At 40.5% G+C, this 27,500-nt stretch overlaps 2 protein-coding genes across 3 annotated transcripts in view; one reads left to right on the top strand and one right to left on the bottom strand.

Annotated features, from left to right (window-relative positions):
• The window catches only part of LOC126416513 (39S ribosomal protein L39, mitochondrial), a 76,571-nt gene extending 58,980 nt beyond the window's left edge, over window positions 1-17,591 (bottom strand). Inside the window, exons 1-2 of the mRNA XM_050084255.1 lie at window positions 17,360-17,591; window positions 2,542-2,736 (exon numbers count right to left, since the gene is read on the bottom strand). Coding sequence (XP_049940212.1) covers window positions 2,542-2,736; window positions 17,360-17,441 — 277 coding nt within the window. The 5' untranslated portion in view covers window positions 17,442-17,591. The remainder of the gene's footprint in view (window positions 1-2,541; window positions 2,737-17,359) is intronic.
• An 80-nt stretch (window positions 17,592-17,671) lies between these two features.
• The window catches only part of LOC126416279 (uncharacterized), a 212,181-nt gene continuing 202,352 nt past the window's right edge, over window positions 17,672-27,500 (top strand). The window contains exon 1 of one of the 2 annotated variants that reach the window (XM_050083923.1): window positions 17,672-17,713. In XM_050083923.1, the coding sequence (XP_049939880.1) occupies window positions 17,684-17,713 (30 nt within the window). In that variant the 5' untranslated portion in view covers window positions 17,672-17,683. Of the gene's footprint in view, window positions 17,714-17,750; window positions 17,977-27,500 lie in introns of those variants that run through there. The other variant, XM_050083924.1, reaches the window with a different exon arrangement.

The following is a 27,500-nucleotide window of genomic DNA, read 5'->3' on the forward strand; positions in this document are numbered from 1 at the left end:
TTCCAGAACACCATCCTCAGATCTTCAAGTTCTTGGTTGAGGCTCTCATTGTCAGAAATGGTGCAAACCCTAGATAACAATTCTCTGTCTGTCCATCTTTTCACAGACGGTTGGCTGTTCAGTACAGAATGTCAAATCATACACTTTTCAGCCATCTAAATTTCCAAATTGCTATTTTATTGGGCTACTAGTTTCAGCGATATATTCTGGCATCTTAATGCCCCCTGCCAACTCAGGTGGTGTTTGAAGTGAACGCTATCTCAGAAATCTATAATACCAGTCTTTGAATGCTGGCCCCTACTTTGATTGGACCAAAGGTGGGAATTTTCCAACACATTGGTCAAGGGGCCTGAATATATCGCCAAAACTGGTAGCACAATAAAATAACAATTTAGAAATTTAGACAGCTGAAAGGTGTTTAATTTGATGTATTCTTTGTACCAATGTTTTGAGCATGTCATTCCTCTGAATCTCAGCTGTGTGCACGTAAGTATAAGTCAATGTGCATCTTCTTACAGTACACATCATGGCTCAAAGAGCAGTTTGCTCATCATTTTACTGGTACATCCAGGTTGTTCTGATATTGGAATTGAGATGTACAAGAAAAACATTCAGGTCATCTCTTCCATGTGGCTACATGACTGTGTCAACATACCAGAAGAAACAGTTAGGGTGCCATTTGGCAGATTCCAGAGCTTCATTCTCGAAATGTTCCACTTACACGCTGGCAACAACTGGCGAAAGTGGGCTCCCCATGGCTACCCCTTTCATCTGATCACAGTAATCAACATTGAAAAGAAATAACATTAACATCAAAGATGTGCCTAAAAAGGATGGTCATCTGTATGTCAAATTTCTGGCCAATAAGTTCCTAAGATTCTTGTAAAGGCACTCTGGTGAAAAGAGAGACAAAGTCAAAGCTCAAAAGGGTGTTAGAATCATTGAGCCTAAAGTTGTTAAGGGGACCAACAAAATCCACAGAGTTGAGAATATGATGTGAACATTTTCTGACATAAGGACTAAACGCAGGCTTCAGGTAGCCTATTTAGCAAGTGAGTACATCTGGATGCCAATGTTGCTAACAGTGGGGCATAGAGGGGCCCCATTTTTGTGAACCTTTGGAAGCCATAAAATCTCAGTGTACAGATGCTCTCAGTCTTAGTTTCTTAACTACATCTACGTCTACATACATACTCCGCAATCCACCATACGGTGTGTGGCGGAGGGTACCTCGTACCACAACTAGCATCTTCTCTCCCTATTCCACTCCCAAACAGAACGGGGGAAAAATGACTGCCTATATGCCTCTGTACGAGCCCTAATCTCTCTTATCTTATCTTTGTGGTCTTTCCGCGAAATATAAGTTGGCGGCGGTAAAATTGTACTGCAGTCCGCCTCAAATGCTGGTTCTCTAAATTTCCTCAGTAGCGATTCACGAAAAGAATGCCTCCTTTCCTCCAGAGACTCCCACCAGAGTTCCTGAAGCATTTCCGTAACACCCGCGTGATGATCAAACCTACCAGTAACAAATCTAGCAGCCCACCTCTGAATTGCTTCTATGTCCTCCCTCAATCCGACCTGATAGGGATCCCAAATGCTCGAGCACTACTCAAGAATAGGTCATATTCGTTTTTTATAAGCGGTCTCCTTTACAGATAAACCACATCTTCCCAAAATTCTACCAATGAACCAAAGATGACTATCCGCCTTCCCCACAACTGCCATTACATGCTTGTCCCACTTCATATCGCTCTGCAGTGCTACGCCCAAATATTTAATCGATGTGACTGTGTCAAGCGCTACACTACTAAAGGAGTATTCAAACATTACGGGATTCTTTTTCCTATTCATCTACATTAATTTACATTTATCTATATTTAGCTGCCATTCTTTACACCAATCACAAATCCTGTCCAAGTCATCTTGTATCCTCCCACAGTCACTCAACGATGACTCCTTCTTGTACACCACAACGTCATCAGCAAACAGCCTCACAATCTACCCTATCCAAAAGATCATTTATGTAGATAGAAAACAACAGCGGACCTACCACACTTCCCTGGGGCACTCCAGAGTCACTTCATTGCACAAAGCCGGAATCTTTGAGAAGCACCATGGTCTTTTGTATTCCTTATCAGAATAAGTTGGGCCAAAAATTGGCTTTTCCAAATGTTGCGACCTCACACCTAAATGGTATGTTACTGTAGAGTCACCAGGAATCCACAACATTTCATATTACTGTTGGGACATTCACATTGGAGTGCATTTACATTTACTGCAGAGACAGACTTGTATAAACTGCACTTCAACACCTTAAATGCAAATCAGTACAAGCAACAAGAAAAGCCAGGATCCATGAATGAATATTATTTTTATATCCAGAAGTGGCCTTATAACAACATACAACTCTAATAAGATGATGTTACATGCCATACACTTTTAAAGGGCGAAAGTGAGGGGACACGATTAATATGTGGGCTGAATAGGTATACAAACGATAGTCAGGCCACAATACCAATAATATTTGGTCAACAAACTTACGTTCAGCACAGTTAAATGGAGTTGATATTCCTTTGTTCATGACAAGGGTTGCATCAGCAGGAGTTCCAATATACTGAACTTCAATTTTCTCAATACGCCCAACAGCTGATTTCTGCCTTTTTTTCTCATCACTAAATAGCTTACTTCTCCTCTTCCTTGTTACAGCAGTGTCCTCAGTTGAGCAAGCCAATCCACCTGAAACAAACATTTTTGTTGCTCTTAATTACATCAAACAATATTTGTCCTGCGATACACAATTTTATGACTGGAAAGATCAGACCTGTGTTTTTGAGAAAGGAATAATGAGTACTATACAAGCTCCATCAATGCCAAGTGCTATGCTGTGGTAGGGATACTTTCCAACATCAAGTTGATACATGCAATCAATGGTTAAGGAGTAAGTTTCTGATTACTGGAAAACAAGACTATCTTTTTCACGGCACAATCCGAAGAATTCATTTTAAAAATCATCAGTTTTTTGGTGCTATCCTCATTTTTTGATATTAACTTAATCTTGTTATTTTTGCATATTTTCCATTTCGAACGGCTTCAAAATCTTTGTTACATATTCTAATGTTTGTTTTCACACTATAAATCTGCTTTCACTTTCAGTGCAGAGTTAACTCTTTCTATATGCTTCAGAACATGCCCTACTACCCTGCCAGTTCTTCTTGTATTTATTTATTTATTTTTAAGATGTCGTTCCTCATCTAATATTTCTAGTATGTTTTCATTTCCTACATTACCAGTCGACTTAATTTTTAGTACCCTGTCAACTTAATTTTTAGTAGCCTACCCTTCTACAGCATAGTACTATGAACACTATTTGTTTCTTTTTGAATGTTTTTCCAGTGCTCCTGATTTATTCACATACAATGGCATACTACTGACTGTTTTAGAAACGTTCTCTTCAATTTGGCTACAAGCTCCTTTTTTTTTTTTTTTTTTTTTTTTTCCTCCTCCATGGAAGAATTCTTTTGTGGAGGAACGCTATCCTCATCTGTATAAACATACTCCTTGTTCTGGTCATATTACATGCTGATAATCTGCTCATTCTTTAACTATCCACAATCACTAATTACAGCAGTAAGCAACATACAATTTCAAGTAGGTGTATGAATATATTCAACAAAATTTTAACATCAAAGAAAAATTTCTCAGATCCCACAAAAAAAACTATTTTGGAAATTTTAAGATCTGCTTTCAAGGTATATTTTTTTCAGGATCCTGCACATTTCTCTTAAAGGGACTGTGAAGAAAAAATTATACAAATAACAATGAGTACAGATGCTTAAAAGCAGTCTTTCTTTCTTCACTCCATCTGTAATTGAAATTCCAAGAAAACTAAACAGAGGATTAATACAAACTAACCTGTCATAAACTTTACACTGATATATACAGTGCCTATTTAGGTGTTTGATTACATGAGGCTTTTAATTTTTTTTTTTGGGGGGGGGGGGAGGGGGGGGGGGGAGGGTGGGAATACATCAGTAAGTTCAGCCAACCTTATATTGACTCAATCTACACCAAACAATCTCTGATGCAACAATGCAACAGTACTTCCTTTTATGAATGCAATTTAAGAGATGAGGTACATCAACTGTGATGATGAAAGGATTGCTTGGTTACACAATGCCATGCTCTTTAGTGCCCCCACTAAGAGATGATGAGATGAGTGTGATTATAATAGCTTAAAGTGAAAAATTTATACTGAAATAAAAATAAAATAGTAAGCTTAAAGTTCATTTCCAACATTGGGAAGGAGCAGTTATATACAACATCATTGGTGGAACTAAATTTCCAACCACCACTCACAAAACAATTCCTTGGTGTTGGCAAGCTGGATTTTGACTATCGAGGGCAGTACTCAGACAAAATGTCCACCACTGTCGGGTCTATGTCCCTTAGTTTGAGCTGGAGATTTCCATTTCTCATTACAACAATAACAAGGCTTCTCTTACATCTGTTCCACACAGTTATGCCATTCCTGGGTTCGTTTATAGTGTTCAAGAACTATCCTCATGATCTATGTTTACTCTCCTCCATAATTTGGGGGCATCTGGTCTATGCTACCCAAAAGGCTTCGAGCTCATCTGCTGCTCATCAACATTAGAACCTAAGGAAAGCCAGAGACCTGTCTCTTTTAGCAAAGCAATACCCTTCACTCTACCAGGAACCAGACTACAGTATCTTCAAAGTTGGCCAGAGGCTGTGGAATGGTTGCTTCAGTGACATGGGGTATCATGTTTGTGATATGATCCACCCACTCCAGGATGCTGTCATGCCATTCAAACACAGCAAGCTGGCTGTACAGCATCTAGTTTGCCATACCGAGCACCCTTCCTGATGGTTTACTTTTGGACATTGTTCTGTCCTGCAGGCAATGAGCGATCTGGAACTAGTCACTAGAACATAAATCATGGGCCATTTCCCAACATGTAGCGTGTGCTAGGCTGGGAGAGCACATCAAAAGATCAATGGCAGATAATGACCCGTATGAGTGTTGAAGTTTATGCTCTGCCTCATATGCAGAAGACAAAGCTCCTCTGTCACTACAAAGTTCTCAAATGCTGTACCCCAAGAACAGGTGGCACTGAGACCTACAGCACATCATGTGTATCGGACTCCCCATCTTCATAGGAGAAGTGGGAGCGGCAGCTGAGTGACAAGGTTGGTGAAAGCCTGCTGATAAAGTTTTTGATAAGAGGGCAGGTAGAGGTACAAAATAGTGATACTGTATTGCACATATTTTGTAGCGGCTAGTGCTTGGACATTGGTACCAAGGAGGAGAGGAGAGGAGAGGGGTGATATGTACCATCAACAAAGATGGTCACTCAAACACCTTTAGCTCTCACCCCACTAAGATCATCCTTTCTGTGGGGGCAATGTTCACTTAGCACAGGGGTGGTGGAACCATTGAAATGTGCTTCACGTAAGGACAAGCATAATGGTCTTTCCAGTACTGAAAGTTTCAGTTTCTCCACATGACTCAGAATCTATTTAAGTTCAACTGCAGTACGGGAACCACTTTATAAGTAAGGTACTTCTTTCCCCCGTCTTTGTGCTGGGGCAGGAATTCTGTGACAGGCAGAGGTTTATGTGAGGGGATGGATGGGTGCCTTAGGCAGACTTCATATTCCATAGTCGCCAAGGTGGAATCATTTGAACCATTAAAAAGAACTATGTCTGCACTTTCTGATGCTTTAAAACCAATTTCTTCTGTGTTTAAAACTTTCCCTTTTATTTTTCTGTTGGAGAAGACTTCAGAGGTACTTTCATGGCAATGGCACTGCTTTCTAGTTTAAATGAATCTGCCTGTTGGTGCACTAGAAGCTCCACAGCATCAGTGACCATAGTGTTTTCTAATTGTCTGGAAGGATTGTAGGTTTTGAGAAATAGTTCTTTTGCAACTGCACTTACAAATGCAAGTGTTTGCACTGGCACTGTTTATCTGCTGTAGTGCACTGACCATATTTGACCAGAAATGTGCAAACTAGGAAGAGTAGATTGCAGCAGCACCAGCTTCATGCAAGTGCAGACATTATGCCTTATGAGATATAAACAGCAATTGCTACGCTGCAAGGCAAGACGGCCTGGCAAGATGTAGAAACAGTTGACATAGCAGTGCCTAAGCAGAAGAAGGTGGAAGCCTTTCCTCATTGGCAGCCATGGAAATGTTTAATCTACATGTCACAAGACATAGCAAAGTCCAAGGAGGTGCAGGCCGAAAGCATACAAACATCTACCCATTTTGTACTAAAGTCACTTGTGTTAGTATTGCAGCTCTAACCACCACAAGGACTGTGACACTTGGGGTACCATCTAGAATGCTGTTCGAGGACTACAGTTTGACTCTACATCAGGGCAGCCTGTCCTGAGATCACAAAGTGCAGAGTTGTGACCACATTGGGCCCACTCAGATCTGGGAAGCAGCACACCAGCCATCACTGGCAGAAGTAGTTGCATAACAGGCCTCCACTCGGCCTACACTGTGCTCTGTCCAAATCACACACAAGGTCACAGAATGCTGCAGCCACACAGCTGGCACCTGTAACGAATCATGGTAGGTAGCCGCAATAAAGTGTTTTGGAATTCTTGGCTGTCTGACTTGTGCCATAAGGTGCCCACTTGCACCTCTCTGACTACAGACCTCTTCACTGCTGTCAGAAGTGGGATGCCATGCTGATGTGCATGTAGCTGTCATATTAGCAGTTCGGTACAAGGAAATTGACATGTCAACTGGATTGCAAATTGTACGGGCAGCGTTTTCTACTGATGTCAGGTGTTATAGGTGTGGACAGACAGGGCATGTGTGGAAGCAATGTCACCAGCCATGGGACAGTGGAAGAAAGGGCAGATGTCAGCGTCATAGTAACGGTAGTTTCCAGCGTAATAATAATGGTAGTTTCAGGGGTATGGGGCTGGGAAAGAAGCAGACAAAAAGACCCAAGGGAATCCAAAGTCCACATACAGTCATTTCCAGTAAGATTAGATGCTACAAAGTCATATGCAAAGGTGGATTTTGTGGTCACAGGGATAGTAGGGCAAAAGAACTGCAAGATACTGTTGGACACAGGGTCACATGTGTCAGTTGCCAGTGGTGATCTGCTGGAACATAAACAGTGGAACACACCATGGTGCAGACTGTGTAGAATGGGGAAAGAGATGTCACAATTTTGGGATTGCCAGACATACATTTTTGCCTGGGTATATTTCAGTTTCAACAATGTGTAGAGACTGTGCCACATATGGACTTAGATTTCTTGCATCACCTGACCTTTGACAACATGTTGTGGAGGTTGACAGGAAAATTTTTCAGTTGGGTGGAACTGCTGCCCGTGTAGCAATACTGCGGGGTGCTTGTACCATGCATGATGATCAATTTAAACTGCAAGCAATCACACTGACTCAATTCAGACAATTGTGTACCTAAGGGTATCGGGAAATTGGTCCGGGTTAACGTTAAGTCCAACTTACCAGTAGGGATGTCGTGTGTGGTGGAACAGATGGAAGGAAATAAAGTATTCGATAAGGCCAGTTGCTGAGAGAAAAGAAGTGCTGTAGATGTACAAGAGATAAATTGTGGTAACATATTTTTGTGGATACTTTTAGTGTCAAGGAAATAAGGTTAAGAAAGCAGTTGGTGATCACTAACACAGATATCCTGGAGGAAGAAGAATGGGACACAAGGGTTGTTGGCCACAGACAATCAACAAACACCACTTAAACTGCATTACAGGGGAAGTTGAAGCATCTAAAGGGAAGGGATAAGGAATGGCTGGAAGAGGTCCTGTTGGAATTTAAGAATTTGTTTTTTTCTGAGAGGGCTATTGCCAGCATTGGTTATTATGCAGCACTGAATACCAACAGGAAATGAATCACCTGCTTACTGCAAACCATATAGTCCTGGGCTACCTGCAGCCGATTCTGGAAGAATTTTCTTATCAGCAGGTGACAGATAAAATTACTGAGGAAAGTAAGAGCCCTTGGGGGGGGGGGGGGGGGGGGCAGAAATTATCATCATGCCCAAGAAATCAGCAGATGAATCATTGAAATTTAGATTTTGTTGTAATTATCGACATCTGAATGCTATACTGTAACAGACAGCTGTCCTTAGCCGAACATTACAGAAATCATAGATTATTTAAGCTTGTGCAAGTATTTTTCACCACGGACTTAAGGACTGGCAAGCATCAGCTAGAAGTCACTCCGGAGGACCAACCAAAAACAGAATTTTCTTTGCCATGGAGTCATTATCAACACAGGAGGAAGCCTTTCGAATTAAAGAACACACCTGCAATATTCCAGAAGTCATTGGACAGAATTCTCAGAGGACTGAAACCATGTCAGTTACTGGTGTATGTTGTCAATGTACACTCCTGGAAATTGAAATAAGAACACCGTGAATTCATTGTCCCAGGAAGGGGAAACTTTATTGACACATTCCTGGGGTCAGATACATCACATGATCACACTGACAGAACCACAGGCACATAGACACAGGCAACAGAGCATGCACAATGTCGGCACTAGTACAGTGTATATCCACCTTTCGCAGCAATGCAGGCTGCTATTCTCCCATGGAGACGATCGTAGAGATGCTGGATGTAGTCCTGTGGAACGGCTTGCCATGCCATTTCCACCTGGCGCCTCAGTTGGACCAGCGTTCGTGCTGGACGTGCAGACCGCGTGAGACGACGCTTCATCCAGTCCCAAACATGCTCAATGGGGGACAGATCCGGAGATCTTGCTGGACAGGGTAGTTGACTTACACCTTCTAGAGCACGTTGGGTGGCACGGGATACATGCGGACGTGCATTGTCCTGTTGGAACAGCAAGTTCCCTTGCCGGTCTAGGAATGGTAGTACGATGGGTTCGATGACGGTTTGGATGTACCGTGCACTATTCAGTGTCCCCTCGACGATCACCAGTGGTGTACGGCCAGTGTAGGAGATCGCTCCCCACACCATGATGCCGGGTGTTGGCCCTGTGTGCCTCGGTTGTATGCAGTCCTGATTGTGGCGCTCACCTGCACGGCGCCAAACACACATACGACCATCATTGGCACCAAGGCAGAAGCGACTCTCATCGCTGAAGACGACACATCTCCATTCGTCCCTCCATTCACGCCTGTCGCGACACCACTGGAGGCGGGCTGCACGATGTTGGGGCGTGAGCGGAAGACGGCCTAACAGTGTGCAGGACCGTAGCCCAGCTTCATGGAGACGGTTGCGAATGGTCCTCGCCGATACCCCAGGAGCAACAGTGACCCTAATTTGCTGGGAAGTGGCGGTGCGGTCCCCTACGGCACTGCGTAGGATCCTACGGTCTTGGCGTGCATCCGTGCGTCGCTGCGGTCCGGTCCCAGGTCGACGGGCACGTGCACCTTCCGCCGACCACTGGCGACAACATCGATGTACTGTGGAGACCTCACGCCCCACGTCCACCCGGCCTCCCGCATGCCCACTATACGCCCTCGCTCAAAGTCCGTCAACTGCACATACGGTTCACGTCCACGCTGTCGCGGCATGCTACCAGTGTTAAAGACTGCGATGGAGCTCCGTATCCCACGGCAAACTGGCCGACACTGACGGCGGCGGTGCACAAATGCTGCGCAGCTAGCGCCATTCGACGGCCAACACCGCGGTTCCTGGTGTGTCCGCTGTGCCGTGCGTGTGATCATTGCTTGTACAGCCCTCTCACAGTGTCCGGAGCAAGTATGGTGGGTCTGACACACCGGTGTCAATGTGTTCTTTTTTCCATTTCCAAGAGTGTAGATAAAGATATATTGCTACTTACCGAAAGATCAGACATTAAGTTGTAGACAGGCACAATTAAAAGACACTTTCACAAGACACTTACACAAGGCTTTCAGCTATAGCCCTCATCAGGAAAAGAAAGAGACAAACACACCATTCATTCACACAATCAAGCACACATCATGCACACGACTGCCAACTCCAGCAGCTAGGACCAAAAATGGTGTATTTCAATGACGTAAGTGTCTTTGCAAGTGATATGGAACAGTACATACAACACCTAAAGGAAGTACTCTGCCATGAATTTAACGATAAGTACAGAGAGGTGTAATTTTTTGTTAGAAGAGATGGCATACTTTGGTCTCATAATTGGCAAGGATGTGGTTAAGACAGCACCCATGGCCAGTTAAAGCTATGAGTGAATTTTCAGTGCCTGAATCAGTGAAGGATCTACAATCATTTCTTGGAGCTGTGAATTATTACAGAAGATTCGTAAAGGGAATTGTGTGTATTGCCAGAACACTGATGCAAATGCTGAAGAAAGGCTCAAAATTTGTTTGACAGAGGATTGTCAACGTGCTTTTGAGAAACTGAAGGAAGTTTTGACATCAAATCCAATCTTAGTGTTTACAAATTTCAATAAAGAATTCACTCTGGCACATGATGCATCCAGCCATGTACTTGGTTCTGTGTTATCTCAAGAAATAAAGGCCATGGGGCACCCAGTAACCTATACATCAAGACAAATAAACTCAGCAGAGAAGGATTACTTCACGGTCGAAAAAGAAACATTGAACCTTATCTATGGAATCACCAACTTTAAATATTATCTGTATGGGAAAATGTTTTGAGTGATAACATTCATGCAGATTGAAATGGTTGCTGGGGTTGAACGATCCATTCAGTAGGTTGACATGATGTGCAGAATGATTATGTGAGTTTGATTTTGATGTCATATATAAACCTGGAAAGAAAGCTGAAAATGCAGGCAGCTTGAGTAGGAAAGTAGCAGTGTTGCAAATAGGTAGTAATGAGCTTAAGGAATGGCAGAAAGCACAGAAGACAGATGACTAATGCAAACAGTATAGTGAACAGTCACAGTTTGGTATACAGGATGGGTTGCTGTGCAGAGAAACCAAGTTGAGACCATGAGTGGTACTGCCGGAAAAGCTATGGGCTAAAGTGTTAAGGAGACACATGATCACATGTTAGCAGGCAAGGGGAATGCAGGTCTACCAACAGAAGAGTAGTGGAGAGGTACTGGTGGAAGAACAGGGGCAGGACGGAAGTGGACCATTATGTGCGGAGTTGCATACAGTGTGCACAGAGAACAGATCTGTTTCACATGAGAGTACCATGCAGAGGTTATCTGAAGTATTAGCACCATTTCAGTTGCTTGGAACTGATGTTTCAGACCCTTTCAACAAAACAGCAGCAGGGAATAAATATGTACTCACAATTACAGACCATTTTTCAAGAAAAGTGGAACAGCAACAGTTGCACAGGTGTTAGTAAGCAACTGAATACTGCAGTTTGGAGTACTTGAATGATAGTGGCAGATCAGGGAACCAATTTTATGTTGGATTTGTGCAAGGAATTGTGTAAGCTGTTACATGTGAAGACACTGAGAACAATTCCTCTATATCCTCAAGCTAAAGGAAGAACAAAAAGGGTGCACAGAACAACAGGGCAAATACTAGGACACTATGTAGATGCATGCCATACCAACTGAGATGTTTATTTGAAGTACGTAGTCTCAGTGTGTAACATGAAGCAGCACACAAATACAGGATTGTCACTACATAATGTGATATACAGTCATAAGATGCCATTACCATTTGATATGTTAAAAACCAAGAAGGGTATGACAGGAAAATCAGTTAAAGAATTTGGGAGAGCAATAAAGGAAATATGGAACATGGTGTGCAAGGCAAATACACAGACACTGGAAAAGCAAGAGGAAATAATGAGCTGTACAACAAGGATGTCACAATATAAGCACACAAGTGCAGTCTGAAAGCATATAAATACCTTGCCATTTTGTAATAAAGTCACTCATGTTAGTATCACAGCTCTTCCACCATTGGGGACTGAGACATTTACAGTACAATCCCAAATGTTGTTCCCTGGGAAGTAATGTATGATCTTCAAAGGGAGTCAGTGGATCATGGCCGTAATGCAGCCCTCTCTCTCTCAAGAATAAAAGCTCACATGGAATTGATGGCATTTCCAGCACAATAATAATAGCTTGTTCCCAAGAAATAAGTGGGATTCTTAGCCACATATGTAATAGCTCTCTGAAGCAGGGTATTTTCCCAGACAGACTGAAGTATGCCATTGTTAAACCACTGCATAAAAAAGGGGATACGTCTGATGTCAACAACTACCGCCCAATCTCTCTTCTGACTGCCTTATCCAAAATTCTTGAAAAAGTAATGTATTGTAGAGTAGCTTCACACTTTTGTAAAAATAAAGTTTTAACAAAATGAAGTTTTAAAAAAATGTCAGTTTGGTTTCCAGAAGGGTTTTTCAACGGAAAATGCTATATATACTTTCACTAATGAAATATTAAATGCTCTGAGTAACCAGAAGTCACCCATTGGGATTTTTTGTGATCTATCAAAGACTTTTGATTGTGTAAATCATGGAATACTTCTAGATAAGCTCAAGTACTGTGGTAGGAATGGGACAGTGCTCAAATTGTTTAAATCATACCTAACTGGAAGAGTGCAGAATGTTGAAATAAACAGTTCACATAACATGCAAAAAACTGGTGATTTCTTAACCTGGGGAACAATCAAGACTGGGGTGCTGCAAGGTTCGGTCCTCTGCTGTTCTTAATATATATTAATGACTTGCCATTCTATATTCACGAAGATGCAAAGCTGGTACTTTTTGCCGATGATACAAGTATAGCTATCACACCCAACAGGCAAGAATTAACTGGTGACATTGCACACAATGTTTTTCAGAAAATCATTAAGTGGTTCTCTGCAAATGTGCTCTCATTAAACTTTAACAAAACACAGTATATACAGTTCCACACAGTAAATGGAATGACACCATTAATAAATAAATACTTCGATGAGAAATCGGTAGCTAACGTAGAATATTCAAAATTTCTAGGTGTATGCATTGATTGGCGATATACATCTGAGTAAATTAGCTTACGACGCCTATCTTCATTCTCTGCTTTTGTATGGCATCATATTCTGGGGTAACTCATCATTGAGTGAAAGAGTGTTCATTGCACAAAAGCGTGTAATGAGAATAATTGCTGGAGCTCATCCAAGATCATCCTGCAGACACTTATTTAAAGAGCTAGAGATCTTCACTGTAGCCTCACAATATATATATTCACTTATGAAATTTGTTATTAACAATCCGAACAAAGTCAAAAGTAATAGCAGTGTACATGGCTACAACACTAGGAGAAAAGATGATCTTCACTACTCGAGGTTAAATCTAACTTTGGCTCAGAAGGGAGTAAATTATGCTGCCACAAAAGTCTTTGGTCACTTACCTAATAGCATCAAAAGTCTGACAGATAGCCATATAGCATTTAAAGAGAAATTAAAAGAATTTCTTAATGGCAACTTCTTCTACTCATTAGATGAATTTTTGGATATAGTAAGTGGGTAATTTCCCAACCCCACCACAAAAAAATAAAATAAAATAAAATAAAATAAAAAATAAAAAAAAATAAAAAATTGAGTGTCCTGTAATATTTTGTGTAATGTAATATCTTGTATAGACACCTTTTATTAACCTGACATATTCCACGTCATTACGAAGTGTCGTATTCATGATCTATGGAACAAGTACTAATCTAATCTAATCTAAAAAGGGGGAATGCAGACTGCCGCAACCATGCTGCCGCTGTCTCTAATGAATCATGGTGACTAGCTGGAACAAAGTAACTTGGAATTTTTGGCTGTTTGACTGGTGCCACATGACATCCTCCTAAAACACACACACACACACACACACACACACACACACACAGGGGGAAAGGGGGGGGGGGGGGATGCAGACTGCCGCAACCATGCTGCCGCTGTCTGTAATGAATCACGGTGACTAGCTGGAACAAAGTAACTTGGCATTTTTGGCTGTTTGACTGGTGCCACAAGCACACTGCTGCAACCATGCTGCCGCTGTCTATAATGAATCACGGTGACTCTGGGTTTTTGAGAGCTGAAGCACATGAAGTAGTGAAAGAGCAGGGTTTCACAGCTTTATAGATTGTTTTTGGCTCACATGTATGGAATACACTTCTTGTTTTTAGCCTCTGCATCTTATTTTCCTAAAGAAATACTGTACAGTGTGATACTGAGCAATTAAGAGACCTCAGAAAGGAAGAACAAACACTGTAGAGCAGTGTGTCATAAGAGTTGGGATTTAAAACAGAACACTGGACTGGATACATAGTGCCTCATTTTAAACAAATGGCTCTTATCCTGATGTGTTCTGGTGATACTGTGCTATTAAATGTAAGAATGACTGCATCTCTTGTTACTAGTTTGCCATCTACTCTTCTCATCACATTTTGCACATCCTTCACACCTTGTTGAGTCACTCATTTTCAAGTCCTTCTTTTCTTTGCAATGTCTGTAATATCTCTGTATGACACATCCCTGTCACTATAGGTTAATGTTTTGTACAGCTCTGTTAGTACAACATATTTCCCAAGGCATTCAGCAGCCTGAAGACATACTTTTTGTTGGGAACTGGATGTTTCAACCAACCATTTTTTAAAAGTTTTACAGATTTTAAAGTGTCAGCAATGGTCTCTATAGCAGAATGTTATTATATGAAACAGAATTTAAACTGCTCTCTTAGGCTCCCAAGAAACTACAACCTCAAAAATCAGGACTCTTCAAAAGTAACCAAGAAAGTATTTTAAGCAACATCGGGCTACACTACATATCAGCCAATCTCCACAGCCACGTTTCCTCCAGTACATTCAATGGATTTTTTTTTTTTTTTTTTTTTTTTTTTTTTTTTTTTTTTTTTTTTTTTTTTAAATAAGAAAAGATGCAGCTATTTGGAAGGAAGGGGGAGTGGGAGGTTGAGCATCTCACTAATTTCTTTTCTCTCTGCCACGTTTTAACCAGCTTTTAAACACTGATCATTTATATGGGCTAATATTCAAATATTTCACACACTTTGAAACTTAAAAATTTGTGATTTATAAGACTCAATGAAATTAAATTCCCTGAGATTTTGCAAAATTCCAGAAATCTCCCTGATTTTTTTATTTTTCAAGGTAAACTGTAATTTCCTGAGAATTCCAGGTTTTCCAGAAGAATCACCACCAAGCAACCTAACACAAACCTCAGATACACTACACATTAGTCTGTTACCACAGCTACTTTTCCATCAATCACATTTGTGGACTTTGCTAACTCACAAGCCAAAATATAACATTGGAACACAAATCAATACTCCAAAAAATTCTTTCATATTCTGGAAAACAAACACAATTAGCTATGGCCAACAGAAGCAAATTACTAACTGAGGCAGGCAACTCAAAAACTGCAGAAACTGTAAGTGCACTCAAAAGTCAAGACAAAACACAGGCTGTCGTAATGGGCTGATATGTACTGGAGCCTGTTGTCAATTTTCGCATCATATTTAGAGTACTGTACTTTGTCATACTTAACACATTTTTCATTATAAAAACCAATACAGCAGAGTCAATTCAGAAAGTTTATGTCAGAAAATGGGATTCAAGTGTGATAGGCCTATCTGTAATAACTCAAGTTCCAAAGGAAGCAGGTGCATACAGGTGTGTATATTAGTGAAATATCGGTGTGCAAAATACTAACACAAATACTCTACAGAAGAACGGAAAAACTTGTAGAAGCCGACCTCAAGGAAGTTCAGTGTGAATTTTGGGGAAATGTAGCAACATGCGAGGCAATACTGACCTTGCAGCTTCTCCTAGAGATAGGTTAAGGAAATTCAAACCTAAGTTTATAGTTTTGTAGACCCAGAGAAATCTTTTGCAATGATGAAAGTCGCAGGGGTAACATACAGAAACCAGATGGCACTCATGTGAGGGGCATGAGTGGTTGAGAAGGGAGTGAGAGAGGGTTGTAGCATATCACCAATGTTATTCAATCTGTGAACTGGACAAGTAGTAAAGGAAACTAAAGAAAAATTAGGAGTAGGAATTAAAGTTGAGGTTAGCTAACATCATAATTCCGTCAGAGACAGCAAAGAACTCAGAAGAGCAGTTGAACAGAATGGACAGTGTCTTGAAAGCAGGATATAGGATGATCATCTACAAAAGCAAAACAAGTATAATGGAATGTAGTCGTATCATCAAATCACTTGCTGCAGATGGAATTACATTAGAAAAAACGGCACTTTAATTTGGAGATGAGTTTTGTTATTTAGGCAGAAAATTAACTGATGATGAGTGAAATACAAAGGATAAAAAATATAAACTGGCAATGGCAAGAAAAGCACTTCAGAAGAAGAGAAATTTGTTGACATAGAATTTAGATTTAAGAAAGCCTTTTATAAAAGTATGTGTATGAACAGTAGCCATGTTACGAAGTGAAACTTGGATCGTAAGCAGTTTAGACAAGCAGAGAAGAGAAATTTTTGAAATGTGGTGCTACAGAAGAATGCTAAAGATTAGATGGGGAAATCATGTAAGTAATGAGGAGGTACAGAGAAGAATTGGAAAGAAATGAATTTTTTTGGCACAATCTGACTATAAGAAGGGATTAGTTGATAGGACACATTCTGGGACATCAAGGGATCACCAATTCTGTATTGGAGAGAAATGTGTGTGGGGGTAGGGGTTAAAAAGGATGTAAGTTGCAGTAGTTATTCAGAGATGAAGATGCTTGCACAGGATACAGCGCCATGGAGAGCTGCATCGATCACAAAAACAAACAATAATTCCCCAACCTCGAGCCCTCCTGAAATCTTGATTACGGTGACAGACTGATCTGTGGCTAGGTCGAGGCCATATTATGTACATTGATGTACGCTAACCACATATACCGTACATAAACAACGAAAAATGCACGGTCCTGCAATTATATACATAATATATACATGATCTGCAACAAGCTATTTTTGCAAATGGTTCATGAACTTCGGCACAAAAGTTCCGTTTCCATAAAAGCTATCGAGCCATGTAACTAACACATAAAAATGGTTCAAATGCCTCTGAGCACTATGGGACTTAACATCTGAGGTCATCAGTCCCCTAGAACTTAGAACTACATAAACCTAACTAATCTGCGGACATCACAAACATCATCCCGAGGCAGGATTCGAACCTGCGACCGTAGCGGTCACGCGGTTCCAGACTGAAGTGCCTAGAACCGCTCGCCCACCGCGGCCGGCAACACATCTTAACGCTATATAATGATTACATATTGCAGTCCAGATGTGGCACGGTCGTCATGATCTAAGATAGTTGATCAACGAGTTTTTCTTAAAACTATTAGAGGCCAGATATGTAATATTTCTTAATAAGACAACTCTGATACGGCTTGATTGTAGCCGAAATACTTTTGTAAATAAACAGAACTTACGAACAACCGTTCCTAATAATTTGATGCTGCAACATAAATTCTTTCCTTGACATACAATCTTCGCAGCAGAGGGTAGAATCATTCTTACAATACTAACTTTACGTTACTGTCTTCTACTTTATTAGTAAACTGCACTATATACTTGTCGACTTAACATCCGGCAAATTGTAAACATTAACATTACACAACGCCATTCACATGTCAACAATGTCAATGACTTTTATTATCGTAGGTTATAACAAGCAACGCGACTAGAAGGCGTTGACTCAAATGGTCAATGGGATGATCTTTACTTTTTACATCTTTGGATGTATACACTCTTGAATGGTACAGTCTATACGTTATGGAAAATTGGTACTCATTCTGTTCAGTAGTGGATCTTTAAATAATTTATGTGACATTCTAAAATTTCAAGTGGAATGAATAATTTTTCAAAATTTGTAACTGATCGATCAATCAAATGTCTTTGACACATTTTCTGTAGAAAATTGCGAGGAATCTGAAAATGTCAGTGTCAGATTTCGGCCGCTGCCGCATGTTGTTTACTGAAAACGCAAGTGTAGTGAATGTGTGCCCAATAGTATATTCTTAGTATTATGTGACAACAGTTTATAATGGTAAGCAATGTATTTAGAAACACGGTTATACGATATACACGATACCAGATACGTAGTGTGTACAGTATGAAAGAAAATAATTTATACGCTTACGGGACTAAAGGAAGAATATATGAAGTTTGGATTAAACTCAAATTTAAATGTTACAGGGAACTTGATGAAACATTGTAACTTTTTCAGAAAAAAACGAAATACGATGTGTTTCTGCGTATCTGGATTTTTTTTTTAATACTTGCGCAGGTATGATCGAAACCACTTGTTAGTTTACTTCGTACTTCCTTTATTACGTAGTTATCTAATAGAATGTTACAATTACTAAATACAAAGTGTATTACTATCAAGAGGTAACACTTCCATACGACTATGTCACATTCCTCGACTTTTCAGTACAACATAACACGCATGTTTAAATACAAAAACCGCTAAATACGTCACTAGTTGGCGTCGTCGTCGTGTTCGTCTTTAGTCCAAAAACAGGTTTGATGGGGATCTCTACACCACTATATCCTATACAAGCCTCTTCGTCTCCAGACTACAACCCACATCCATTTGAAGCTGCTTACGGTAGTCGCTCGTACTTTGGTTTCCCACAACAATTTTTTACCCTCTGCTCTTCCCTCCAATACCAAACTGACGATTCCTTGATGACTCAGAATGTGAACTGTCAACCAATGCCTTCCTTTAGTGATGTTGTGCCTTAAATTTTTTCTATTCAATTCGGACCAATACCTCCTCAGAAAAAAATATGCACGCATCTAGTTTTCAGCATTCTTCTGTAGCACCACATTACAAAAGCTTTTCTCCTCTCCTCCTTTGAAATGCTTCTTGCCCACATTTCACTTCCATAGAAGGCTACAGTACATAGATGGCTACATTAAATGCAAATATCATCAGAAAAGATTTCATAACACTTAAATGTATAGTCAGTATCCTATGTACCATGGCCATAATCAGTTATTTTTCTACCCATGTAGCAAAACTCATACAATACTTTGTGTTTCATTTCCTAAACTATTCCCTCAACATAGCTTGATTCAGTTCAAATACATTCCATTACCCTTGTATAACTTTTGTTGATGCTCATCTTCTAACCTATTTTCATGTTTCTATCCATCCATTTAACTGCTTTTCCAAGACATTTGCTGTCTTTGACTGTATCATTGACAAAATTGAAATTTTTAATTTATTCTCCCTGAACTTTGTCCGTCTCCAAATTTTTCTTTTATTTCCTTTATCTGTTGCTCAATGTATGGATTGATGGGCTACAACCATGTCTCACTCACTTCTCAGCTACCACTTTCCTTTCATGCCTGATTTTTTTTTTTAATTACAGTCTGATTTCTGGACAAACAGTATATGACTTTTTACTCCCTGTATTTTATCACTGCAGCCTTCAGAATTTCAAAGAGAGTATTTCAGTCAGCATTGTCAAAAGCTTTCTCTACAAGGGCCACAGATGTAGGTGTGCCTTTCTTCAGCCTATCTGTGATAATTTGTAGGATCAGTATTGGCTTGTGTGTTGCTGCATTTCTCTGGAACACATTATGATCTCTCTCAAGATCAGCTTCTACCTGTTTTTGATTCTTCTGTTACTTTGTGCCAGTATTTTGCAGCCATGAGTATTGAACTGATAGTTTGCTAGTATTCTCACCTATCAGCATGTGCTTTCTTTTGAACTAGAATATTGCATTCTTCTTAAAATCTGACAGTATTTCATCTGTCTCAAACAACAACAACATATATCTTACACACCAGGTGGAACAGTTTTATCATGGCTGGCTCTTGCAAAGTAATGGTGATTCTGATAGAATGTCATTTACTCTGGGTACTTGTTTTCTTTCACTGCTATGTTAAATTATTCTTGCAGTAATATGTTTGCTGTCTCATCTTTAGTCACTTCCTCCTCCATTTCATCAATTTAATTTCTATTGTAGAGCCTCTCTATATATTCCTTCCACCTTTTTCTTCTTTGCCTAGAACTTGATTGTCATCCGAGCTGCAACTGCAACTTGTTTCTCCAAAGGTTTATTAATCTTCCTTTTGGCAGTATTATTTTTTCCCCAAGTTATAAATGCTTCCACAGTCTCCCCATTTTTTCCCTTGTTTTTTTTGTGCTTAGACATTTTGCACTTTTTGCAGACTTTTTTAGATATCTGTATTCCCTTTCCAATGCTTCAATGGCTGCATTTTTGTATTTTCTCGTTTCATCAAAGAATTTCAATATGAACCGTAATATCCAAGGATTCCTACTAAGTCATGTCTTTTCAGCTATTTGAGCTTCAGCTCCTTTTACTGCTTCTTTAACTGTTGTTGTTGTTGTGGTCTTCAGTCCAGAGACTGGTTTGGTGCAGCTCTCCATCCTACTCTATCCTGTGCAAAGTTCTTCATCTCCCAGCACCTACTACAACCTATATCCTTCTGAACCTGTTTAGTGTATTCATCTCTTGGTCTCCCTCTACGATTTTTACCCTCCACACTGCCCTCCAATACTAAATTGGTGATCCCTTGATGCCTCAGAATATGCCCTACTCAATGTTAACAAATTTTTCTTCTTCAGAGATGCTTTCCTTGCCATTGCCAGTCTACATTTTATACCCTCTCTACTTCGACCATCATCAGGTATTTTCCTCCCCAAATAGCAAAACTCATTTACTACTTTAAGTGTCTCATTTTCTAATCTAATTCCCGCAGCATTGCCCGATTTAATTCGACAACATTCCATTATCCTTGTTTTGCTTTTGTTGATGTTCATCTTATATACCTTCCTTTCAAGACACTGTCCATTCCGTTCAGCTGCTCTTCCAGGTCCTTTGCTCTCTCTGACAGAACTACAATGTCATCGGCAAACCTCAAAGTTTTTAGAATGAGATTTTCACTCTGCAGTGGAGTGTGCGCTGATATGGAGGATGGGGCGTGAGTCGTGCTTGGGTAGCTCAGTTGGTAGCGCACTTGCCCGTGAAAGGCAAAGGTCCCGAGTTCGAGTCTCGGTCCGGCACACAGTTTTAATCTCAAAGTTTTTATTTCTTCTCCATGGATTTTAATTGCTACTCCAAATTTTTCTTTTGTTTCCTTTGCTGCTTGCTCAATATACAGATTGAATAACATCGGGGATAAGCTACAGCCCTGTCTCTCTCCCTTCCCAACCACAGGTTCCTTTCATGCCCCTCGACTCTAAGTGCCATATGGTTTCTGTAAAAATTGTAAATAGCCTTTCACTCCCTGTATTTTACCCCTGCCACCTTCAGAATTCGAAAGAGAGTATTCCGGTCAACATTGTCAAAAGCTTTCTCCAAGTCAACAAATGCTAGAAATGTAGGTTTGCCTATCCTTAATCTAGCTTCTAAGATAAGTCGTAGGGTCAGTATTGCCTCACATGTTCCAATATTTCTACGGAATCCAAACTGATCTTCCCTGAGGTCGGCTTCTACCAGTTTTTCCATATGTCTGTAAAGAATTCGTGGTAGCATTTTGCAGCTGTGACTTATTAAACTGATAGTTCGGTAATTTTCACATCTGTCAATGCCTGCTTTCTTTCGGATTGGAATTATTATATTCTTCTTGAAGTCTGAGGGTGTTTTGTCTGTCTCATACATATTGCTCACTAGATGGTAGAGTTTTGTTCGGCCTGGCTCTCCCAAGGCTGTCAGTAGTTCTAATGGAATGTTGTCTACTCCTGGGGCCTTGTTTCCACTTAGGTCTTTCAGTGCTCTGTTAAAATCTTCACGCAGTATCGTATCTCCTATTTCATCTTCATCTACATTCTCTTCCATTTCTATAATATTGTCCTCAAGAACATCACCCTTGCATAGATCCTCTATATACTCCTTCCACCTTTCTGCTTTCCCTTCTTTGCTTAGAACTGGGTTTCCATCTGGGCTCTTGATATTCATACAAGTGGTTCTCTTTTCTCCAAAGGTCTCTCTAATTTTCCTGTAGTCAGTATCTATCTTACCCCTCATGAGATAAGCCTCTACATCCTTACACTTGTCGTCTAGCCATCCCTGCTTAGCCATTTTGCACTTCCTGTCGCTCTCATTTTTTAGACATTTGTATTCCTTTTTGCCTGCTTCATTTACTGCATTTTTATATTTTCTCCTTTCATCAATTAAATTCAATATCTCTTCTGTTACCCAAGGATTTCTATTAGTCCTCGTCTTTTTACCTACGTCATCCTCTGCTACCTTCACTATTTCGTCTCTCAAAGCTACCCATTCTTCTTCTACTGTATTTCTTTCCCCCATTCTTGTCAGCTCTCTACAGCGTCTGGTTCTTTCAATTTATCCAGGTCCCAACTTCTCAAATTCCCCCCTTTTTGCAGTTTCTTCAGTTTTAATCTACAGTTCGTAACCAATAGATTGTGGTCAGAGTCCACACCTGCCCCTGGAAATGTCTTACAATTTAAAATCTGGTTCCCAAGTCTCTGTCTTACCATGATATAATCTATCTGATACCTTCTAGTATCTCCAGGCTTCTTACATGAATACAGCCTTCTCTCATGTTTCTTGAACCAAGTGTTAGCTATGATTAAGTTATGCTCTGTGCAAAATTCTACCAGGCGGCTTCCTCTTTCATTTCTTCCCCCCCAATCCATATTCACCTACTACGTTTCCTTCTCTTCCTTTTTCTACTATTGAATTCCAGTCACCCATGACTATTAAATTTTCGTCTCCCTTCACTATCTTAATAATTTCTTTTATCTCATCATACATTTCATCAATCTCTTCGTCATCTGCAGAGCTAGTTGGCATATAAACTTGTACTGCTGTAGTAGGCGTGGGCTTCGTGTCTATCTTGGCCACAATGATGCGTTCACTATGGTGTTTGTAGTAGCTTACCCGCACTCCTATTTTTTTCATTCATTATTAAACCTACTCCTGCATACCCCTATTTGATTTTGTATTTATAACCTTGTAGTCACCTGACCAGAAGTCTTGTTCCTCCTGCCACCAAACTTTACTAATTCTCGCTCTATATAACTTTAACCTATCCATTTCCCTTTTTAAATTTTCTAACTTACCTGCCTGATTAAGGGATCTGACATTCCACGCTCCAATCCATAGAACGCCAGTTTTCTTTCTCCTAATAACAACGTCCTCCTGAGTAGTCCCCGCCCGGAGATCTGAATGGGGGACTATTTTACCTCCGGAATATTTTACCCAAGGGGACGCCATCATCATTTAACCATACAGTAAATCTGCATGCCCTCAGGAAAAGTGACGGCTGTAGTTTCCCCTTGCTTTCAGCTGTTCGCAGTACCAGAACAGCAAGGCCATTTTGGTTAGTGTTACAAGGCCAAATCAGTCAATCATCCAGACTGTTGCCCCTGCAACTACTGATAAGGCTGTTGCCCCTCTTCAGGAACCACACATTTGTCTGGCCTCTCAACAGATACCCCTCCGTTGTGGTTGCACCTATGGTACGGCTATCTGTATCACTGAGGCACGCAAGCCTCCCCACCAATGGCAAGGTCCAGTTTCATTGAGGGGGAGGGACGGACTTCTTTAACTGTCTGAACAATTTTATCTTGACATACATTCTTTCAATCTCTCCTTCATCTGCACAGCTAGATCTTGTCTTGGCTACAATAATGTGTCCACTAAGCCTATGCTGTTCATAATACCTTAACTTGCATTCCTACTTTCCTATCCAATATTAGACCCACTTCTGCATTTCATCTGTTTACTTTTGAATTTATTTTCGTGTACTTCACTAATTCCCTTCTAACTTCAATGCATCTATTTTTCTTTTTAAATTCTCTAACCTTATTATCCAATTAAGGGATCTAATATTCCGTTCTCCAACCGCAAGAATACCAGGTTTCTTTTTCCTGATGACGATATTCTCTTGGGTAGTCCTCACTTGAGATCCAAATGGGAACTATTTTACCTCCTGAGTATGTTGCCCAAGAGGATGCTGTCATCATTAACCATACAGAAGATCTGCATTCCCTCAGAGGAAAAATGACTGCTATAGTTTCCTTATGCTGTCAGCTGTTCAGTGTCAGCACAGTAAGGCCATGTTGACTAATGTTACAGGGCCAGATAAGTCAATCATCCAGACATTTGCCCCCTACAGCTATTGAAAAACCTGCTGCCCCTCTTCAGAAACCACACGTTTGTATGACTTCTCCGCAGATACCCCACCTTTATGGTTGCACTTACGGTACAGCTATGTGTATTGATGAGGCAGTCCAGCCTCCCACATCTCAGCAATGTCCATGGTTCATAGGGGTCAAAACAACATTTAATCTTCATTAGGGTGTTATCCATTGTGGTGACTGCTTGCTTTCTTTCTCCAGCCAATCACACCACAGAACATTTGATGTCACACAAATGTTGTAGGCTTCCCCTTTTTTACTTCCCAGACATTTTGGGGAATGGTTATACTCCGTGATCTGTTGACTGTGGAAAAAGGGACTGATGGCCCTGTAGTTTGGTACCTTTCTCTCCAACCCAACCAACCGAATGTAGTTTTGGTGGTAAAGTAGAACACATGAAGGCACATGAAACCAGTACCAGAAACATGTTCATTATCAGCTGCTGTTAATATTTGTTTTATAAGGACAAAAATTATATAATGGTTTCACTTAGCAGTTCTGAATTGATGCTGTGAATTATCTAGCATTCCTTTATTTAAGAACCCTCCCTAGAAACAGTATCTCCTCTGTGAAAATGTGTTGGGGCCATTGTTGTTCATGTTCTGTATTAATGATCTTGCAGATTATGCCAGTAGAACCTCAGACTTTTTAGAGCTGACTTAGTTGTGTATAATGTACTATCTGAAGAAAATATATAGAGATATTCCAATAGATCTTGATGAGATTGCAAACTGAACAAAGAATTGCAGTGTCCTGAAATGTGAAATTATGCACTTCACAAAATGAAAACACATAGCAGACATACCTTGTGACTACAATAAAGAGTGTTATAAAAATATTTGGGAATATGAAATAGAATGGTGACAGAGGCTCAAATCATAGATAAGGCTGGTGACAGACTTGGTTTCTTTAGTAGCATACTGGAAAAATGCAGTCAGCCTACGAAGGAGACTGGTTACAAATCACTTGTGTGCCCACCTTAGAATATTGCTCAAATATATGAGGCCCATGCCAGATAGGAGTACCTGGGTTTGTTGAATGTATACAAAGAAGAATGCCACAAATGGTCACAGCTTGTTTGATTCAGGGGAGCATGTCACGGAAATGTTTAAAAACCAGAATTGGCATACTCTTGTAGATAGACATCAGTTACCATCCAAAAGACTACTTGCAAATGTTCAGAAATCACTGTTAGGTGATAAATTTAGAGATATTCTTCATCTCTCTACATATTGACTCTGTAGACAAAATTAGTCTAATTACAATACACACACAGGCATTTAAGCTGTCATTCTTCCTGTGGTGTCACCGCTAGACACCACACTTGCTAGGTGGTAGCCTTTAAATCGGCCGCGGTCCGTTAGTATACGTCGGACCCGTGTGTCGCCACTATCAGTGATTGCAGACCGAGTGCCGCCACATGGCAGGTCTAGTCTAGAGAGACTCCCTAGCACTCGCCTCAGTTGTACAGCCGACTTTGCTAGCGATGGTTCACTGTCTACGTACGCTCTCATTTGCCGAGACGACAGTTTAGCATAGTCTTCAGCTACGTCATTGGTGCGATCTAGCAAGGCGCCATATTCAGTTACTATGAATGTATTCTGAACAGATAATATTCTGAATCATGCACCGTCAAGGGCGACGTTCATCATTAATGGATTAAAGTTAAGTATCAAACTAATTATATCCGCTTTCTGAATTCTGATTACTTGTCATGTTCCAGACTTCACATCAGTAACCGAGCGAGGTGGCGCAGTGGTTAGACACTGGATTCGCATTCGGGAGGACGACGGTTCAATCCCGCGTCTGGCCATCCTGATTTAGGTTTTCCGTGATTTCCCTAAATCACTCCAGGCAAATGCGGGGATGGTTCCTCTGAAAGGGCACGGCTGATTTCCTTCCCCATCGTTCCCTAATCCGATGAGACCGATGACCTCGCTGTCTGGTCTCCTTCCCCGAAACCAACCATCACATCAGTATAGTCCTTCCCTCCTCACGCCAGCCTGCATGAGCTAAAACACGTGCATTTCAGCCTCCACTAGTAACACGGTGTTGGCTCTTCTGTCAACACGACACTTCCAATTGTATTGACCACCATACTCAACCCCAGTCATACTGCCATCATTAGAGTATACTTGAATCGTCAAACAATGGTTACAATTTTGTAAGTGTTTGGCATGACATGACCTCTTGAGAAACAATGCTAAATGCTTTTTTGGGAAAACTACTTAGCAGACGTAGTTTTAAAGCCTACTCATGACTGACATATATTAGATCTGATGGCAACAAACAGACCTGTCGTCTCTGAAGGAGAGAAGGTTAGGGTTTCGGTCCCATCAATAGATTGGCATTAGAGAAAGAGCGCAGGATCAAATTTGAGAATGACAGGGAGGAAACTGGCCTTGTCCCTTTTAAAGGAACCTTCCTCAGATTTGCCTAAGTGATTTAGGGAAATCACGGAACAACTTACTGTGGATGGCTCAATGGGTATTTGAACTACTGCCCTACCATGTCTGGTACCACATTCAGTGGTCTCTTTGTCGATGTCCACATTGATAATGTTGTCAGTGAACTTGAGACAGTTGTACCAACAATTATTACCAAAACACAAAGGGTAGCTAAAACAAGATGAAATATTTACGTGTTCAGTAAACTAGATAAAAAGGCACTTGTTATATCTGAAGGAGAAACTTGAGACATTGAACTCTAGGCAGGAGCTTATAAAGTAACTATTTCGAAGAATAATTAATGAAAAATTAAATAGTAGAACAGTTCATGATGAGAGGGTTGCTCCATGTTATATAAACACTCTAAAGAAACAGTAACTTCTGCACAATACATGTAAAACAAAATGTAAGGCTCTAAGTAAAAAGATGCTGAATAAAACTCTTTTGGCTGTCAAAAGGGCTATGCATGAAGTCTTCACTGACTACTGTACCAAAATCTAATTGAAAGGTCTCTCACAAAAACCAGATAAATTATGGTCATGTGTAAAGACTGCCATTGGCACCAAAGTTATTGTCCAGACACGTAAGTGAATCTGAAAGTAGCAAAACAAAAATGCAAAAGCTGAACTTCATTTCGAAATAATTCCACAGTAAGTTATAGGAGTACTGCCCCAGTTTAATCCTTGCTCCTTGTAAAGATGGGTGATGTAGATATTAGGTATCACTATTTTTGAGAAACAGCAGAAATAATTGAAATTGAACAAAGTCGTGATAACATGTTGTTCAGATTTTGTACAGAAGTTGCAGCTAAGTTAGCCCCTGTCATAATCAAACTGTGCTGTGCGTCTCTAGATCAAAAAACTGTGCCTTCTGGTTGGAGGAAGCTCTGTCATACTTCCCTACAATCAGGCTACTAGACGTAATTGACAAAACTACCTTTCAGTATCACTGACGTCCATTGCTTGTACAATCCCGTAGTA

The sequence above is a fragment of the Schistocerca serialis genome, chromosome 8 (assembly GCF_023864345.2).
Source record: "Schistocerca serialis cubense isolate TAMUIC-IGC-003099 chromosome 8, iqSchSeri2.2, whole genome shotgun sequence".
Lineage (NCBI taxonomy): Eukaryota > Metazoa > Arthropoda > Insecta > Orthoptera > Acrididae > Schistocerca > Schistocerca serialis.